We start from the raw sequence: 20,369 nt of genomic DNA on the forward strand, positions 1-20,369 counted from the left end.
TAAAGTACAGGGTACATTTCACTGCTCTTAACTAAACTCCAGGATATCAAATAAATTCAGTGCGCTCACATGTTTTTAGAGCATATCTCTAGATGATTTTCTGTAATTAATCCACAGAGTTTTTACATTATCAAAGTGGCCCATCATTATTCAGCCCACTGCTGTATTCCATACTCTGCTAACTGTCCTGCTAATACAAGTCTCTTGAGATCTAAAGTGGTTCTAATTTACACATCTTCTACTGTTCTCAGACTGAAATTGTGTGTGTGTGTGTGTGTGTGTGTGTGTGTGTGTGTGTGTGTGTGTGTGTGTGTGTGTGTGTGTGTGTGTGTGTGTGTGTGTGTGTGTGTGTGTGTGTGTGTGTGTGTGTGTGTGTGTGTGTGTGTGTGCACTCAAATCTTAAAAGATTAAAGATTACATAATATTGTTTTAGAATGATAAAACTCATTGCTGGGGCTCCCACAGGCTAAGTGATTACAATATAACCTATAATGATATTTGTAAATTATGTTTGTGGAAGAGTTTTGCCGGGATTGAAACAGCTCTATTCTATTTGCATGGATTACTGATCTTGTCAAAATTAGTCATTAAGAGAATCTATGTAATCTTCAATATGTTTATTTTCTCCCCCCTGTCTGTCCTCTCAATGTGTGTTTTTGTTCTTTTGCAGCTCTCCTCACAACCAGACCCCCAAAGGTCCTGTTCCCCACTGAGAGACAGGCCAGTGTTATAGATGTCCAACCGGGTAAGTCTTCCCCATGGGGCCAGTGCTAACTCTCTCCTCTCCATAGAGCAGACAAGTGTAATTATAGACTGCAACAGTCAGGGGCTCCTTGCTGCTTTCTTCAAAACACATTTTACTGCAGTGCCTTTTGGCTGGGGATACAGGACCATGGCTATGTCAATATAGTTTTGGAGCTCTGTTTGTTGGAATGTCCTCTACTGTAAAGCAGCCGAGTGATCACCACCACTGCATTCCGATGCCTCAGTCAACCCCATTAAAAGGGGGTGCTGCAATCAGCCAAATATGCCTTAGGGGGAATTTGCTATACATAAATCTGGGGGCTAATAGAAAGTGTAATACATAAGGCAGGCAGAGAGAACAGAACACAGCAGCAACACTGGCATGCAAGGATTCCCCCGACCCTCTGTCCATATTTAATGATGTGCTTGTTCTAACCTGGGGGAGGTGCCCGGCCGTCACCAACCTCTCATTCTCCAAACGCTCAGCTCATTCTCCTTACACAATGTACTGTAGCTGTTTTAATAGGAGGGCCCAAATCCACTGGGATCAGACAAAACAACACAATTATTTGAAATCTGTTTACATTACACTCAATTTTAAACATTTTACCAGAACATTCCCACCACATATTCATACTACAGTGTGCTTTCAACACTAAGCCATGCCTGCGAAATATACAAACACTAATCTTACTCTGGAGCTCAGTGCCAGTTGACAATAACAAAACAAGTGTGAGGAAGGCATATTTAAGCTGTCGAGTCAGGGTAAATTGTAGGCCATTATTTCACATGCATCAACACAGAGACTGGGAGGAGACAGCTGAAGACCCAAGGAGAATCTTCTTCCTCTTCTTCTTCTTCTACTTCACCTTTTGGTATTTAAATAATACACTTATCAGCTGGCTCCGAGATGACTGTTGGACGAGCGCTCTATTGTCCCGTGCAGTGTTCACATGTCATTTTGCTGTGTTTAATTTGGGATTTTGTTAGCCTAACTTTACAGATATGGTAATTGTCTACTTTAAGTCAAGGTTGTGTTTTAGCGGGTGATTGGCACTTGGAACACCAATTACCCCCAGTGTTCAGTGTTAACTGTTCACTGTTCAGTGGTCTTGCTGGAGGCTGTTAGGTTGTTTCTTAAATGATGTGTATTTTCCCCAGTATCAGAAAAACCCTGTTACCTAAGCATGCATAGTAGCTTTCTGGATACTACACAAACTGGACCTTATGCCTTGCTTTACAACCCAGCCAGGACATTAAATTGCAGTTCTTCCTATTGAACACAGTGACTTTTTCATGTGTCTGAAGGCTCTGTAGGGAACAATAAATATCCTTACCGCGTTACCATTCTCAATCGTTACCTTTCTCTGCTTGGTATTAATATTTCTGATAGGATGAAGAGTCTAGCAGCCCCAACCCAATTAAACTTAATAGAGTTAGCAATCTGTATAACACAGCATAAATCTCTATCATCCAGCAAGCCCCCTGCTCCCTACAATGGATTTCATACCTTCTGTCACAGACATTCCATCTGTGCGCATCAGGATTTACTGAGTGTCTGGGCATCTGGAGATTTAGCCCCTGTTAACTTCGCATATAATGATGCTACTTGCTCCTACAATATTGTCAACTTCTCTTGATTTATGTTGTTATTATTTTCACATTCTGCAATGGGTACAAGGATTTTTTTATTAACTATTTGATATGAAAAAAAGGCTATTTTATGTTAAGCAATTTGTGTGAATGAAGACGAGTAATGGTCTCAAGGATCTAGTCTCCCTCTGGGGCACTGGTCATTTACACTGAGCTGGGCACGCTAATAACAAAATTATACGTACAGATTTGTTACCACCGACATTCAGCCATGACTATACCCAGTCTGTTAATGTAATTGTGACATTCTCAGCAAACATGCTTATTTATGTTTCAAGAGACCAAACCGATTGAATTAAGTCCTTTTTCACATGCTCAATATCATATCCAATCCCCATCTAATCAAATAAAAAATGAGGTTTTAACTGCTTCTCTTCAAATGGGCAAAACAGCAATGCCCCCTTAAAAAGGAAAGGGCTCCCGACAAGAACCTGTAGCCTCACAAAATTGGTAATTAATTGTTGTGCGGCGGGCACTGTGGTGAGTTCTGGCGGCTGGACCATTAGGCCACAGCTGTCAGTGTTTATTAGCTGAGGAGACACTAAGTGCAGGGAAGATTTAATAGCTCCATAGAAATCAGCTCCCCCGTATCCTTTACACGAGAAGGACCTATTATTATCCCCATGGCGCCTGATTAGCCGCCGGAGCATCTGAGAGGAGTGACACAATAAAGGACTGAGGAGAGGAGAGAGATGCTGTGTGTCTCTGGATCTGCCTACTCTCCATGGACAGCCCCACGCTGTGAAGGGACCCTTCAGCAGAGGAGGACGAGAGGAGAGGCCATATTAAGACACAACTTGTGAGATTACACTCAGGCTTCTGACTGGATGGATCCACTGTGGAGGGGTGGGGAGGGAGAGAGGGGGGAGTGTTAGCACGATATTCCAGGAAAGCACATTATTCATCACAAAAGGGAATATTGTTTTTGCGTTAATGTCATAACACGAGGAAAATCCTCATATAGGTTGTCTTGACATCCGGTGTGCAATAACCCAAAATGGCAGATCATAAATAGCGGTGTTGATTGAACGCCACATTCCTTCCTATTCACCTTGATCTAATCACAGGGTCGATGACAAACGGACAGTGTCATCCTCACGTTGGCCATTCCAGTTATGTGATGTCTTCAGTTCTCCCACAGAGCACGGAGCATGGCTCCAGCATCTCCTGCTTCTGCTTGGCACTTCAGTTTCATCAAATATGTCTCTGTAATGCAGTGTCTGGGTATTTATGCTTGATATAAATACCCCAAGAGTGACAGGAATCATCCCGTTGAGTGCAGAGAGAGCTGGGAATCAGAATGAGTAACAGCAGAGCGATGGCACTCTGAGAAGGAACATCTCTCTCTCACTATCAATTGTCATCAGAGTTGGTTGCAAGACTCATACATATGTTAATGAGCTGGTTTTGCATCTGAATTGAAGGGAGGGGGAGAGAGTGAGAGGACAGGAACAGAATCCCCCGTGTGTATCTGAGTACTACAGAATCAAGACGTAATACTTAACATTGATAAACCACAGGCTATTATGGCAGTAAAATTAGCTTTGCCTTCTGATCATTGTTTTGGGTGTGTTTGCAGTGTGTTTATTCCCATGTTAGCCTCTAGCAGTGGCTCATTCCTCTGCTTGGAGCTAGAGTATAACCAGAACCCTATATTTAGAATCATAAATTCCTTTGACACATCTCTCACATTAAAAGGCTCCGTATAAAGCCATAGCTTTGTTGATGTGAGTGGGCTTTCTGAATCTGGGGTCCAGCATATTGCTGATTCGAGAGTGATTTGTTAAATTGATAATGTACTTTTAATGCCAGTTTAACTTTGAAGTTGCCATATGTGGTATATTTTAATTTGTTTCAAACAATGTGTGTAGGCCACAATAGTATATCAAATGTATGAGGATGTATGAGTAGAAAAAGATGATCAAGCCAAGGAAGAACAAAGACAGTGATCATCGTGCATGTTTCATTCCAAAACCCACATCTACAGTTGCATTTTAATGTCGTTCTGTTTCCCAAAATATACTTGCCAATTAAAGCTGTCACTTTTTTTGTGACTGTTTCAGAAAGGTCTGCTGATTTTCTGTATACAATAGCAAGGCACACAGCAAATTTGCAAGTGTTAAAATGTTGGTTTAAAGGTAAAAGTGATTCTACTGGGGTTAACACCAGTGGGATTGAAATTGACTCCATGTGCGCTGAATAAATTAAGTGTTATTTGAATTACAGTGGAATCAACACTGTGTGGTGTTGTTACTCGGCTGTGTTGTTAGTTCATTTACATTAACTCTTTGAGTGAAAAAGACTTGGGAGGGGCCTCATTGTCATTCTTCCCAGAATGCTTTGTTGCAGGTAGATTTTTAGAATAGTTTTAATATATACATGTTTCTGCATGCACAGATGTATATATTATTATTACTATACAAAGATAAATAACTTACATTTTTATAAACTAATCCAATCTGTAAGGGGGTGAATTTATTAAAGCTGTTGCTGAGATGGTTCTTCCAGTTTAGATGATTTTGGTAGGCTTGGTTATCAAGACCTCCATCAGTCATTCTGAATGCAGGTTGTGGGTGATAAACTATTGTAATTGTTGGATATCCGACAGGAATTACTAATCGCTTTGCATATTGTGACTTGGAGGTCTGATGTGGACCATGATACAAGATTTCCAGACCACAAAATTGAGGATAAATAGGCCATAAGTAAAGGCCTTATGAAATGTACTATATATTGTCATGAAGGGTTTACTTTGAATTCAAACACATTCACTTGGTAAAGGCTTTAGGACTAGAAGTCATTGAATGCAACAACCATGCCTCTGTCACAAACAAACACAGCCATATCTGTGACATTCACGTGAAAGGCATGCTGGGAAATATGCAAATAAGACTTTACAACCTACAATGTTGCCCCTCCCCCCACAAAAATACTGTAACACCACATGTGTTATTCTCTAACATTAAAAAAATGTAACATCATCAGCTTTAATAAAGTGTTCATTTAAGTTGACATTTGCAACACCCATGGTGTTACGTATCCAACACTCCAACACAGGGGTGTTACTTTGAAAAGTGTTAGTTTAACGATATTTCAGGGGGATCTGTGAGTGTTAAAATTCTGATCTCAAATTTGCTGTGCAGCAAGGCATGGACAATAGCCAACAGGATATCACAGTATCATTCTAATTGCAGGGGGAATGTCTTGGTCTTTCTATAATTAAAGATTGCGAAGCTGGTGGATGGAACACCAAGGAGGTCCCATTCCTCATGTCAAAGATAAACTCCACATGGCAGTTTGCTAAAATGAAAGCACGTCATCTGAGTGCGACGTATGTTTGTTGTTGTTGAATGCTGTCGAACGCTGAATCCTAAACTTAAGACCTCAGTTTTAAAGCTGACAGTGTTTTTATATACTTTTATTTTATTTTGCTCTGTTGGGCAAAATTTCTGTGAGCGCTGCTGTCTGTCCTGGAATCCTGTCAGATTCCATATAGGGGGAGAGACTCGAAAGCCCAGCTAGCCGAGCTCCTGCCACCCCCACAATCTCCTGCCACCCTCACAAGAACCCGTGGAGTCCGTTATTGAATGTTTCCAGCATTTCAGGAGCTGTGTTTACTTTGCTTTGTTCCTGGACAATGTGGACTGCGCTGACTTTCACTGTAGCAACTGCTTGCGGAGGACTACAGCAGCAAAATGGATACTCTTAGCAAGCAAGTAGCAAACTTACATAAGCTACTTACATAAGCCACACCCACCTACTTTTTATTTTACTTCCACCCCGGTAACTGGACGCCACTCTGGTCCTGTGGAAGTTTCACAGCTGTGTCGGCTCTCCACAGCCGACTGGCTGGTGCTAGGCAGGGTTCCATCCCTGAAGGGGTCTCCCCCTTCCCTGGAGAACGAATCTGATCGCAACTCAACCAACCAGCCATGGAGGTACGTCACTTGCCGTGAAAGTTGAAGAAGGCATCCTCTGGCAACGGGGGCTCCATGGAGTTGTTGAGCCTGGAACTTACACAGACCAGAAACAGCTTAGCCGCTTCGTCCTTGGTGGCTTCCCATTCAAGATCAGATCTGGAGGTACCTGCGTCTTCGTCCTGGGCTCTGTCCCATTCAACATCACCAGCTATCATCATTGTGAGAAACATCTCGGTCCCCAAGGCCAAAACCCTATGCTACCAAGGAGCATGAGTACAGGACCCAACAATGCTGCTTCTGACTGTTCTACCACAGATTCCGGGACCTGACACTGTCATAGTCCATGTGGGGTCGGTCAAACGACATCAGGAGGACTAGCTCGGATCATTTGAAAATAGATTATAAAGAACTCCAAAAAACGGCCAATAATTTCAGGTCCAGTACCATCGTTGGGCTGCGGGTGTGAAAGATTCAGCAGACAACTGTAGCTCTAATGGAGTCACTTTTATTGATAACTTTGACACCTTCTGGGAATAGAAGATACTCTACAGGAATGACAGAGTCCATCCAAATCATCTTGGCTTCTGGACTCTGTCCACGGATTTCAAGGCAACGTTGAAACAATGACTGGTAAATGATCCAAGACCAGCTCAGTTACCATTGTAACAATGAGTCGTCATAATGCTGCATCAATGTACATGATCTTAGAGGCATTGGCAAACACAATGTAGGTAATTTAATTTATGTACCCCTAATTCGGGGCGACAGGGTAGCCTAGTGGTTAGAGCATTGGACTAGTAAACGAAAAGTTGCAAGTTCAAATCCCCGAGCTAAGGTACAAATCTGTCGTTCTGCTCCTGAACAGGCAGTTAACCCACTGTTCCTAGGCCGTCATTGAAAATAAGAATTTGTTCTTAACTGACTTGCCTAGTTAAATAAAGGTTTAAAAAATTGCAATTGCACCAATATATCTGTTTATCCTACAGCTATTGTAAGCAGTAATCATGAGCCTATAAACCAGAGTTTGTACTGAGGCGGTGTGCAATAGTAGGAAGACCATTCATGCAGCTTACATGAGTAAGTCTACCTCTGATAAGCTTCCCAGTAAAGCATTAAAAACAATCAAGCAACCCAGAAAAGTGCTAGAAATAGCCCATATTAACATAATGTTGAAGTCGGAAGTTTACACACACCTTAGCCAAATACATTTAAACTCAGTTTTTCACAATTCCTGACAGTTCAGATCACCACTATATTTTAAGAATGTGAGATGTCAGAATAATAGTAGAAGAATTATTTATTTCAGGTTTTATTTCTTTCATCACATTCCCAGTGGGTCAGAAGTTTACGTACACTCAATTAGTATTTGGAAGCATTGCCTTTAAATTGTTTAACTTGGGTCAAACATTTCTGGTAGCCTTCCACAAGCTTTCCACAATAAGTTGGGTCATAAGTACGCACCCATTAGTACGCACCCATTAAGAAAATGACTGTTAAAAACTGTTAAATCCCCTTGGATTGATGAGGAATTGAAAAATTGTATGCTTGAGAGGGATGAGGCAAAAGGTATGGCAATTAAGTCTGGCAGCCCAACTGATTGGCAAACATATTGCAAATTAATAAATCATGTGACTAAACTAAATCAAAGTCAAAATTAACTGCACTATGAAACAAAGATAAATTATATAAGGAATGATAGTAAAAAGCTTTGGGGCACCTTAAATTTAAAAAAAATGGAAAAAAGCTAACTCGGCTCCTTCATTCATTGAATCAGATGGCTCATTCAGATGGCTCATGCCGTAAGCTTTGACCTTTGCATCGGATCATCGCTGCTAGCTAGCTGCTACCGAGTGGATATAGTGGCTAATGCCCCTGCCCCGAAGCTAGCACCTGTTAGCCGTGAGCCAGGCGCATCTCCCGGCAAGCAAACGAAATTACTACAACTACAATACCTTTTTGCCATCTGGCCTGGACCTTTTGTTGACATGGCGCCCTGCTGTACCACCACGACTGGTCCACCGACGGAACTCCATCCGCTGTGCCCTCAACCGGCCTTTGCCGGACGTCGGAGCAGACGCTTCTACTAACCCCGGCCTGCTAACTTTAAACGCTGTGTCTCCCACATGCTAGCGTAGTAACGACTAGCCCGCGGCTTCCTTGTTCCATCTATTGCTGTTCACTGGACCCTATGATCACTTGGCTACATAGCTGATGCATGCTGGACTGTTCATTAACCACGGTACTCCATTTTGTTAATTTTTTGGTTTATCTATCGGCCCCAGGCTCGAACTCAGGCCCTGTGTGTAGTTAACCAACCCTCTCTGCCCATTCATCGCCATTTTACCTGTTGTTTTAGCTGATGTTGTTGTCTTACCCATTGTTGTCTTAGCTAGCTCCCACAATCAACACTTGTGATTGCTTTATGCCTCGCTTTATGTCTCTCTCAGATTTCAATATGCCTTGTATACTGTTGTTTAGGATAGTTATCATTGTTTTAGTTTACTGCGGAGCCCCTAGTCCCACTCAACATGCCTCAGATACCTCCTTTGTCCCACCTCCGACACATGCAGTGGCCTAACCCAGCATAACTATCGCATCCAGAGATCACTGCCTGGGTTTACCTCCACTATACCCGCACCCACCATACCCTTGTCTGTGCATTATGCCCTGAATCTTGGTTTCATGCATATTAACATCAGAAGCCTCCTCCCTAAGTTTGTTTTACTCACTGTTTAAGCACACTCAGCCAACCCTGATGTCTTTGCCGTGTCTGAATCCTGGCTTAACATTCTTTGGGGGATATTTCCATACCCAACTATAACATTTTCCGTCAAGATAGAACTGCCAAAGGGTGAGGAGTTGCAACTTACTTCAGAGATAGACTGCAAAGTTCTGTCATACTTTCCAGATCTGTGCCTAAACAGTTTGAGCTTCTAATTTTAAGAATTTATTAATTAATCTCTACAGAAATAAGTCTCTCACTGTTGCCGCCTGTTATAGACCCCCTCAGCTCCCAGCTGTGCCCTGGACACCATATGTGAATTGATTGCCCCCCATCTATCTTCAGAGTTCGTTCTGTTAGGTAACCTAAACTGGGATATGCTTGACACTGCCATCCTACAATATAAACTAGATGCCCTCAATCTCACACAAATTATCATGGAAACCACCAGGTACAACCCTAAATCTGTAAACATGGGCACCCTCATAGATATTATCCTGACCAACTTGCCCTCCAAATACACCTCTGCTGTTTTCAATCAGGATCTCAGCGATCACTGCTTCATTGCCTGCATCCGCAATGGGTCCGCGGTCAAACGACCACCCCTCATCGCTGTCAAACGCTCCCTAAAACACTTCTGCGAGCAGGCCTTTCTAATCAACCTGGCCGGGGTATCCTGGAAGGATATTGACCTCATCCCATCAGTTGAGGATGCCTGGTTGTTCTTTAACCTCTTGAAACTCTAGGGGCGCTATATCATTTTTGGATAAAAAGACGTGCCCGTTTTAAGCGCAATATTTTGTCACAAAAAGATGCTCGACTATGCATATAATTGGTAGCTTTGGAAAGAAAACACTGACGTGTCCAGAACTGCAAAGATATTCTCTGTGCGTGCCCTAGAACGTGAGCTACAGGCAAAACCAAGATGAGACGGCATCCAGGAAATGAGCAGGATTTTTGAGGCTCCGTTTTCCATTGTCTCCTTATATGGCTGTGAATGCGAGAGGAATGAGTCTGCCCTTTCTGTCGTTTCCCCAAGGTGTCTGCAGCATTGTGACGTATTTGTAGGCATATCATTGGAAGATTGACCATAAGAGACCACATTTACTAGGTGTCCGCCCGGTGTCCTGCGCCGGAAATTGGTGCGCAAAACTCAGCTGCAAGTATTTTTCCATGGAATTCAGAGAAGAAAGCATGCTTCCACGAACGATATATCAATGAAGAGATATGTGAAAAAACACCTTGAGGATTGATTCCAAACAACGTTTGCCATGTTTCGGTCGATATTATGGAGTTAATTCGGAAAAAGTTTGACGTTGTTGGTGACTGAATTTTCGGTTCGTTTCGGTAGCCAAATGTGATGTACAAAACGGAGCGATTTCTCCTACACAAAGATGCTTTCAGGAAAAACTGGACATTTGCTATGTAACTGAGAGTCTCCTCATTGAAAACATCTGAAGCTCTTCAAAGGTAAATGATTTTATTTATTTGGTTATCTGGTTTTTGTGAAAATGTTGCGTGCTAAATGCTACTCAAAATGCTAAGCTAGCTTAGCATACTCTTACACAAATTACTCAATTGCTATGGTTCAAAAGCATATTTTGAAAATCTGAGATGACAGTGTTGTTAAGAAAAGGCTAAGCTTGAGAGTAGGCGCATTATTTTCATTTTATTTGCGATTTTCAGAAATCGTTGCGTTATGCTAATGAGCCTGAGGCTTTATTCACGATCCCGGATCCGGGATGGGGAGTTTCAAGAGGTTAAATGTAATGTCCTCACCATCTTAAATAAGCATGCCCCTTTCAAAAAATGTAGAACTAAGAACAGGTATAGCCCTTGAGGGCAGACCTGACTGCCCTCGACCAGCACAAAAACATCATGTGGCGGACTGCACTAGCATCAAATTGTCCCCGAAATATGCAACTTTTCAGGGAGGTCAGGAAAGCAAAGGCTAGCTTTTTAAAACTGAAAATTGCAACCAATAGCTCTAACTCCAAAAAGTTTTGGGACACTGTAAAGTCCATACAGAATAAGAGCACCTCCTCCCAGCTACCCACTGCACTGAGGCTAGGTAACACTGTCACCACCGATAAATCCACGATAATCGAGCTGGCCATGCTTTCCTCCTGGCTACCCCAACATCGGCCAACAGCTCCGTACCCCCCACAGCTATTTGCACAAGCCTCCAAAGCTTCTCCTTCACCCAAATCCAGATAGCAGATGTTCTGAAAGAGCTGCAAAACCTGGACCCGTACAAATTAGCTGGGATAGACTATCTGGACACTCTCTTTCTAAAAATATACGGTGCCATTGTTGCAACCCCTATTACCGGTCTGTTCAACCTCTCTTTCATATTGTCAGAGATCCCTAAAGATTGGAAAGCTGCCGCTGTCATCCCCGTCTTCAAAGGGGGTGACATTCTAGACCCAAAGTGTTACAGACCTATATACATCCTGCCCTGCCTTTCTGAAGTCTTCAAAAGCCAAGTGAACAAACAGATCACTGACCATTTTGAATCCCACCGTACCTTCTCTGCTGTGCAATCCGGTTTCCGAGCTGGTCATGGGTGCACCTCAGCCACGCTCAAGGTACAAAACGATATCATAACCGACCTGGATAAAATACAGTACTGTGCAGCCATCTTCATCGACCTGGCCAAGGCTTTCGACTCTGTCAATCACCGTATTCTTATCGGCAGACTCAATAGCCTTGGTTTCTCAAATGACTGCCTCGCCTGGTTCACCAACTACTTCTCAGATAGAGTTCAGTGTGTCAGTGTTGTCCGGACCTCTTTCAGTCTCTATGGGGGTACCACAGGGTTCAATTCTCAGGCCGACTCTTTTCTCTGTATATATCAGTGTTGTCGCTCTTGCTGCGGGTGATTACCTGATCCACTTCTACTTAGACAACACCATTCTGTATACATCTGGCCCTTCTTTGGACACTGTGTTAACTAACCTCCAAACGAGCTACAATGCCATACAACACTCCTTCCGTGGCCTCCAACTGTTCTTAAACGCTAGTAAAACCAAAAGCATGCTTTTCAACCGTCTGCTGCCCGCACCCGCCCGCCCGACTTGCATCACTACTCTGGACGGTTCTGACTTAGAATATGTGGACAACTACAAATACCTAGGTGTCTGGCTAGACTGTAAACTCTCAAATTAAGCATCTCCAATCAAAAATGTTATCTAGAATCGGCTTCCTATTTTGCAACAAAGCCTCCTTCACTCACGTCGCCAAACATACCTTGGTAAAACTGACTAAACTAAAACTATCCTACCGATCCTTGACTTCGGTGATGTCATATACAAAATAGCTTCCAATACTCTACTCAGCAAACTGGATGCAGTCTATCACAGTGCCATCCGTTTTGTCACCAAAGCCTCTTATACCACCCACACCACTGTGACCTGTATATCTAGTCGGCTGGCCCTCGTTATGTATTCGTTGCCAGACGCACTGGCTCCAGGTCATCTATAAGTCTATGCTAGGTAAAACTCTGCCTTATTTTAGCTCACTGGTCACGATAACAACACCCACCCGTAGCACTCGCTCCAGCAGGTATATCACACTGGTCATCCCCAAAGCCAACACCTCCTTTGTCTGCCTTTCCTTCCTGTTCTCTGCTGCAAATGACTGAAATTAATTGCAAAAATCGCTGAAGCTGGAGACTTACATTTCCCTCACTAACTTTAAAAATCAGTTATCTGAGCAGCTAACTGATCGCTGCAGCTGTACATAGGCCATCTGTAAATAGCCCACCCAATCTACCTACTTCATCCCCATATTGTTTTTATTTACTTTTCTGCTCTTTTGCACACCAGTATTTCTACTTTTTATTTTATTTTTTATTTTACCTTTATTTTACTAGGCAAGTCAGTTAAGAACAAATTCTTATTTACAATGACGGCCTAGGAACAGTGGGTTAACTGCCTGTTCAGGGGCAGAACGACAGATTTGTACCTTGTCAGCTCGGGGGTTTGAACTTTCAACCTTCCGGTTACTAGTCCAACGCTCTAACCACTAGGCTACCCTGCCGCCCACTTGCACATCATCATCTGCTCATCTATCACTCCAGTGTTACTTTGCTAAATTGTAATTACTTCACTATTATGTCCTATTTTTTGTCTTACCTCCTCACCCTATTTGCACACACTGTATATAGACTTTCTTTTTTTCTATTGTGTTATTGACTGTACGCTTGTTTATTCCATGTGTAACTCTGTGTTGTTGTTTGTGTCGCACTGCTTTGCTTTAACTTGTTCTCAACTAGCCTACCTGGTTAAATAAAGGTGGAATATATACTGTATAAAAAAATTCATCACAAAGCCCACTGATATTGCAAACTATTTTAATGACATTTTCATTGGCAAGATAAGCAAACTTGTGGATGACATGCCAGCAACAAACGCTGACACCACACATCCAAGTATATCGGACCAAATTATGAAAGACAAGAATGTGTTTTGGATTTCCGCAATGTCAGTGTGGAAGAGGTGAAAAAATTATTGTTGTCTATCAACAATGACAAGCCACCGGGGTTTGACAATCTGGATGGAAAATGACTGAGGATAATAGCAGACGATATTGCCATTCCTATTTTCCACATCTTCAATTTAAGCCTAATAGAGAGTGTGTGCACTCAGGCCTGGAGGAAACCTAAAGTCATTCCGCTACCCAAGAATAGTTAAGCCCCCCTTTACTGGCTCAAATAGCCAACCAATCAGCCTGTTACCAACCCTTAGTAAACTTCTGGAAAAATTGTGTTTGACCAAATACAATGCTATTTCACGGTAAACAAATTGACAACATAGTTTCAGCATGCTTATAGGGAAGGACACTCAACAAGCACAGCACTTACACAAATGACTGATGATTGGCTGAGAGAAATTGATGATAATATGATTGTGGGGGCTGTCTTGTTCGACTTCCGTGCAGCTTTTGACATAATCGATCATAGTCTGCTGCTGGAACAACGTATGTGTTATGGCTTTACACCCCCTGCTATAATGTGGATAAAGAGTTACTTATCTAACAGAACACAGAGGGTGTTCTTTAATGGAAGCCTCTCAAATATAATCCAGTTAGAAACAGGAATTCCCCAGGGTAGCTGTTTAGGCCCCTTGCTTTTTAAAAATGTTTACTCACGACATGCCATTGACTTTGAGTAAAGCCAGAGTGTATATGTATGTGGACGATTCAACACTATACCAGTCAGCTACTACAGTGACTGAAATGACTGCAACACTCAACAAATAGCTGCTGTTTGTTTCAGAGTGGGTGGCAAGTAATAGGTTAGCCCTAAATATTTATAAAACTAAAAGCATTGTATTTGGAACAAAACACTCACTAAACCCTAAAAGTCAACTAAATCTTGTAATAAATCACGTGGAAATTGAGCAAGTTGAGATGACTAAACTGCTTGGAGTAACCCTAGATTGAAAACTGTCATGGTCAAAATATATTTATTCAGTAGTAGCTAAGATGGGGAGAAGTCTGTCTATAATAAAGCGATTCTGTGCCTTCTTAACAACACTATCAACAAGGCAGGTCCTACAGGCCCTAGTTTTGTCACACCTTGACTACTGTTCAGTCGTGTGGTCGAGTGCCACAAAAAAAGAACTTAGGAAAATTTCAATTGGCTCAGAACAGGGCACCACGGCTGGCCCTTGGATGTACACAGAGAGCAAATATTAATAATATACATGGCAATCTCTACTAGCTGAAAGTGGAGGAGAGATTTGACTTCATCACTACTTTTATTTATGAGAGGTATTGACATGTTGAATGCACTAAGCTGTTTGTCGAAACTACTGGCACACAGCTTGGATACCCCTGGGGTACCCCACAAGACATGCCACAAGAGGTCTCTTCACAGTCCCGAAGTCCAGAACAGACTATGGGAGGCACACAGTACTACATAGAGCCATGACTACATTGAACTCTATTCCACATCAAGTAACTGATGCAAGTAGTAAAATTATATATATATAAAAAAAGATTAAAAACACCTTATGGAACAGCGGGGACTGTGAAGCAACACAAACATTGGCACAGACACATACATACACACACACGATAACATACGCACTATGCATATACATGGATTTAGTACTGTAGATATGTGTTTGTTGTGGAGTAGGGGCCTGAGGGCGCACCGTGTGTTATGGAATCTGTGAATGTATTGTATGTTTTTAAAGTTGTATAAACTTAATTTTGCTGGACCCCAAGAAGAGTAGCTGCAGCTTTGGTAGCAGCTAATGGGGATCCATAATAAATTCAAATACAAAAGGATAGAGCACATAGGTTACTGGCCATGACCATAGTTGTAACGGTTTTCTTTTCTTGAAGGAGAGGTGGACCAAAACGCAGCGTGGTGGTTATTCATGTTTAATTTATAAAGACACTATACATGAATAAACTAACAAAACAAGAAATGTGAAAAACCAAAACAGCCCTATCTGTTGCAAACACAGAGACAGGAACAATCACCCACAAACACACAGTGAAACCCAGGCTACCTAAGTATGATTCTCAATCAGAGACAACTAATGACACCTGCCTCTGATTGAGAACCATACTAGGCCGAAACATAGAAATACCCAAATCATAGAAAAACAAACATAGACTGCCCACCCCAACTCACGCCCTGACCATACTAAATAATGACAAAACAAAGGAAATAAAGGTCAGAACGTGACAATAGTCCATAATGACTTTCAGCAATTCAATTAAAATGTGTTATCTCTCTGTCATATAAAGAGTGTGAACCTCATCCTAGCATTGTAATGAACCTCATTTGTCGTGTCAGTCAGACCTACTGTACGTTCTCTTTCGTCCATAATTAAGCCACTGTCTTCAAAGCCTTGATAAGGACTAATTACCCTGTTACCATCTGAAAAACATCATTATTCAGTATCGTATATGTATGTTTTTCTCCTGGTTGCTAGAGCACATCGCCAGGCTCTCTCTGTGTCTGCTGTTTACAGATGCACCAGTCGGATGGCCAGTAATAGAAGAAGAAAGGCAGCTAATTAGGGTTTTAATGACTTGTGATGCCGTGACAGAGGCTTCTCTCCTCTGCAGCACAGAGAGCAGCCATGAGAGCTCTATGAGGGATGCGTAAAGAAGTCCAACCTTCCAAGTCCTTTCATGTTGCGTGCGCTGCCTGCTAAGTACACAGCCACTCATCTAGAGTGCGGAGGAGGCAGTGTGTATTGTGTATGGATGGGAAATAGCTAGCTCTTCTATCACAGTCATTGCCATGTGGGAAATTAACTCATGAAAATCACCTCTGTGGCCAGATATGTTGAAGTTCCCAGCTGTCTTTAATTGCTATGATACAGTGTGTAAAGTACAATCTTCAGATTTAGTTCCACTGTCTCTACCTTGTTACGTCCTGCATGATGTGTTACTATGTTGTTTATGAATATGGTTAGTATTTGTTTATTTACATTTATCCTTCAGTGTAATGCTTTTAATGGGGGTTAGCACCATCGACCTCTTTGACAGATGTTTGAATCGGACCCTCCACCACACACACACGCACACACACACACACACACACCACTTCTCTATCAGTCAGTTTGTGTTGCACGAGGCCTTAATGGCTAGTCAAGCTCATCACCAGGATCACTCAACCTCCCCCAGGTCTCTCAGCTGCAAGTAAATATCTCCCAAATCTTTCTATATCCTTTGACTGAAAAGAACACAGGAAATATAATGGAATTAAATGACCTGTCTGTCACCCTGGGTGAGAGCAATCAGAGTGGGTGGGTATTAGATAATGGCATGGTGCCCAGGGAATGGGTACTGGACATGGGCTGGTCCTGGGGTCAAAGGTAACCCTGTGGCGCAGCCTGAGCACCAGATACAGGCAGCCTCTCTGTATTAACACAGAGCGGTATGGGGAGCTGGGTTAGCTACATCACGGCACAGTGCAGGGTGGAGCAGGTGACCCATCCACCTGACAGGCCAGTGCAGTACAGCAGTCAATCGTGCCGCTCCAACAGCTCCCTTTGAAAGGACGACAAGCTAAGTGAAAATGTCAAGCTATTTGCATGGTTTGTTTCAGAACACATTGATGCCTATCACAGGTGTTCTTTTAAAATGCAAATGCAGACCGTTTTTAGTGTTGAAAGCTGCAGAAGAGGCTCTTTGTGCCTAGCCGTGTCATAAATAAACCCCTTATTGAAGTTACATGATACCCTTTTCCTTGCATTTGTAGGATGTGGCACTAAACTCTGAAAATCCCCTTTTTACCGTTTATTCAGACTCATTTGGTGTTCTCTGACAAGAAGGTCAAATTAAATATGGGTATGTAGTAGGGCTGGACCAATACACATGTTAATGTGGAGTCTGGCAGGCTTATCCAGCTATCCGTGTGAAGTGAGATTCAGCAGACTGCTTAAGGCCTCATGTTAATGACCTTTCTGTGAGCTCTGAGGAGACAGCATGACACGTACAGTACCCACAGGCAACATACTGAAGATCAGAAATATCATACAGACGTTTACAGTGTGTGGTAATAAAACAACTGTTTTGAACTAGTACTGTTGTAACTAACCCATCTTTTACCTATAGGTTTGAATTAATCACGATCAGTCAGTCGTGTATTTTTGGACATTGAATCTTTGACAATACTTTTACATCTCACTAAGACTACGCCAAGTCACCAACTAATCAGTTATGCACAGCTAGTATGACCTCCAGGGTTGTCAGTGTTTGGTTTGGTTGTCTTTGCACTTTAAGAGCTTTGGTGTTCAGGAGTGACTGTCTACTTTAGAGGAAATGGTCATGTTTGTTCTGTTTGGACAGATATGGCCTTGATGGAGCAGTCTCCGGTAAAGTGTTGCAACCACAAATGTTCTTTCCATAGATCATGTCTGACATGAACAATTAATAATTTGTGGCATAAACCCTTTGAATGAACTTCTGACCTATACATGTTGTTTGAGTGTATGATATACTAATTATTTTAGTTAAGGGTTTGTGTCCTTTTCTATTCCCATCAGACATGATAGATTATTCTTTAATCTGACAACAGTAATATATTGGTATGGAACACCAGTATAACGTCACAGTTTATGCAACATTGATTTAGAATTGTTAGCTTAGGCAGGGGCCATATCTAAGTTTTTGAAAACGAATGCGGCAAAAATCTCTTCCAAAACCAAAGGATACTGAGTGAAATTGGATTTTTATTCAATTGAAATCCCTGTCAGTCCCTTAAGAGGCTCATGGTGTGATTTAAAAAAATGTCATTAACCTTTATTTAATTTGGCAAGTCAGCTGAGAACTATTTCTTATTTACAATGACGGCCAAACCCGGACGACGCTGGGCCAAATGTGCACCGCCCTATGGGTGCAGTGACGCCTTTTTCACTGAGATGCAGTGTCTTCAACCACTACGCCACTCAGGAACCCCAATGTGAAAATAAAGATGATGTATTCTTTGAGTCTTTGAACTAATTCTTTAGTCTTTGAACTAAGTCCTTGACTCAACACGTTCAGAATGTCACCTATGAACTTCAGACAACACAGAATAGTTCCGGAGTCTTAATTCCAGATTGCTACAGGGAATTATTTGCTACATCTGCCCCTCTTTGGAGTTATATTTACAAGGTTCATTTCTACAGGGCTGCATATGGTGCCCTCTCTCTCCTTTCTCTTCCACTGTCAGACCTTTAATTCAGACACACATTTCCATGCAGTAGTCTCTGTGGAGTCAACCTGAGGTCGAGGAGTTTCTCACTACTTACTTGTTGTATCCCATAAGTGCTGTCTGACCATCCCTCCATATTTTCACACCTCTAATCGAAGGGGATTTGCCCTTAAGTTAAGTTTGTTGACACGTTTTTTTGCACCACTTTTACCTTGCACTCATAGACTGGATATACCAGTCAGTAATGGAGGACAGAAGCTTCTAGAACCCTCATAGATGGGACATACCAGTCAGTAATGGAGGACAGAAGCTCCTAAAACCCTCAGACTGGATATACCAGTCAGTAATGGAGGACAGAAGCTTCTAGAACCCTCAGACTGGATATACCAGTCAGTAATGGAGGACAGAAGCTTCTAGAACCCTCATAGATGGGACATACCAGTCAGTAATGGAGGACAGAAGCTTCTAGAACCCTCAGACTGGATATACCAGTCAGTAATAGAAGACAGAAGCTACAAGAACCATGCAGTGGTCAGACCTAATGAGCGCTGTCAATCAACTACTGTTAGCCAATAAAATCACCATCCGTTGCACCCCTATAGGTATTCTGAGTTTATGCCCTGGTCTCCTCTCTACCTTGTAATTATGATACTCCAGTGACATGCCAGAATTAAAAGTGGCCCGCTCTGTACCAAGATATAAACCATGGTAATGAATCTTCATTTTGTTCATCTGAGAAGTCGTACTGTTGAAATAGCCCAAAAGGCTGGGAAGGTAATTAACCTGTGCGCAAATTGGAGATAAGGTTGAATCTAATTTAATCTTTTTTTAACGACGGTTCATGAACCCCATACATTTTAAGTTACCCATCAAGTACTTGTTAATTAGATGTCTGTCAAGATTGGCCTCAATACAGAGATGGTACCGGTCTTTCTTTAGACCGCATACTGGAACGCTGGAAGTTTTCCAAATGTCAAACCCCCCCCCCCCCCCCATTCTAGTTTAGTTTTACAGATATGAGGAGCTGCTCCAAGCCATGGCAGCTTAATTTCCTGTCATACCGGATATTGAGTTTATCCATTTCCAGAGATGATATTGTGACTCTGTTGATGATCTATTCTTTCCTAAAATAGTTTTGAGTGTTTTTGAGGTTGTGGTACCACACCTTAGGCATGTGAAACCTCTGAAGATTCTCTTCATTTCCATGGTGTCACTTCTTTAGTAATCTCTGATTAAATTGTTGGTGTAGCTGAGGGTAATGTCCTGAGCGCCACAGCAGGCAGCGAGCACAGCTGCAGCCGCCCGTGCAGATGGTGCCTGCGCATCTCAGATGTTTGCTTCCTGGCTGCCTAGGAGGCTGTTTACTGCGCTGCTCTCTAGCTCTGCACATACGCCACGGTCAGACTGTGGGGAGAGAGCTTCTCCACAAAAACACTAACCAAGTACATGGAAATATGTATGAAAACATCCATAGAGTGCTCGAATATCCCGCTCCTGTTGTCACGTTTTGTCAAAGGCAAAAGCCTCTCTCTGTTTGTGTTGTGTGCTAAATTAGATATGTGTCTTTCTGAGCAATGCTCATTCAAATCAATGCCATCTCAGCCCTGGTTGACCCTAATCCACAACATTAGAAATAAGAACAGAAATAACAACAATAGAATGA

At 42.3% G+C, this 20,369-nt stretch overlaps 1 protein-coding gene across 1 annotated transcript in view; it reads left to right on the plus strand.

The window, feature by feature from the left end:
- LOC135545679 (X-linked interleukin-1 receptor accessory protein-like 2) overlaps positions 1 to 20,369 on the plus strand; it is a 516,578-nt gene that overhangs the window by 388,650 nt on the left and 107,559 nt on the right. The window contains exon 6 of the mRNA XM_064973464.1: positions 671 to 745. Coding sequence (XP_064829536.1) covers positions 671 to 745 — 75 coding nt within the window. The remainder of the gene's footprint in view (positions 1 to 670; positions 746 to 20,369) is intronic.

Source organism: Oncorhynchus masou, chromosome 9 (genome assembly GCF_036934945.1).
Source record: "Oncorhynchus masou masou isolate Uvic2021 chromosome 9, UVic_Omas_1.1, whole genome shotgun sequence".
In the NCBI taxonomy this organism is placed as follows: Eukaryota; Metazoa; Chordata; class Actinopteri; order Salmoniformes; family Salmonidae; genus Oncorhynchus; species Oncorhynchus masou.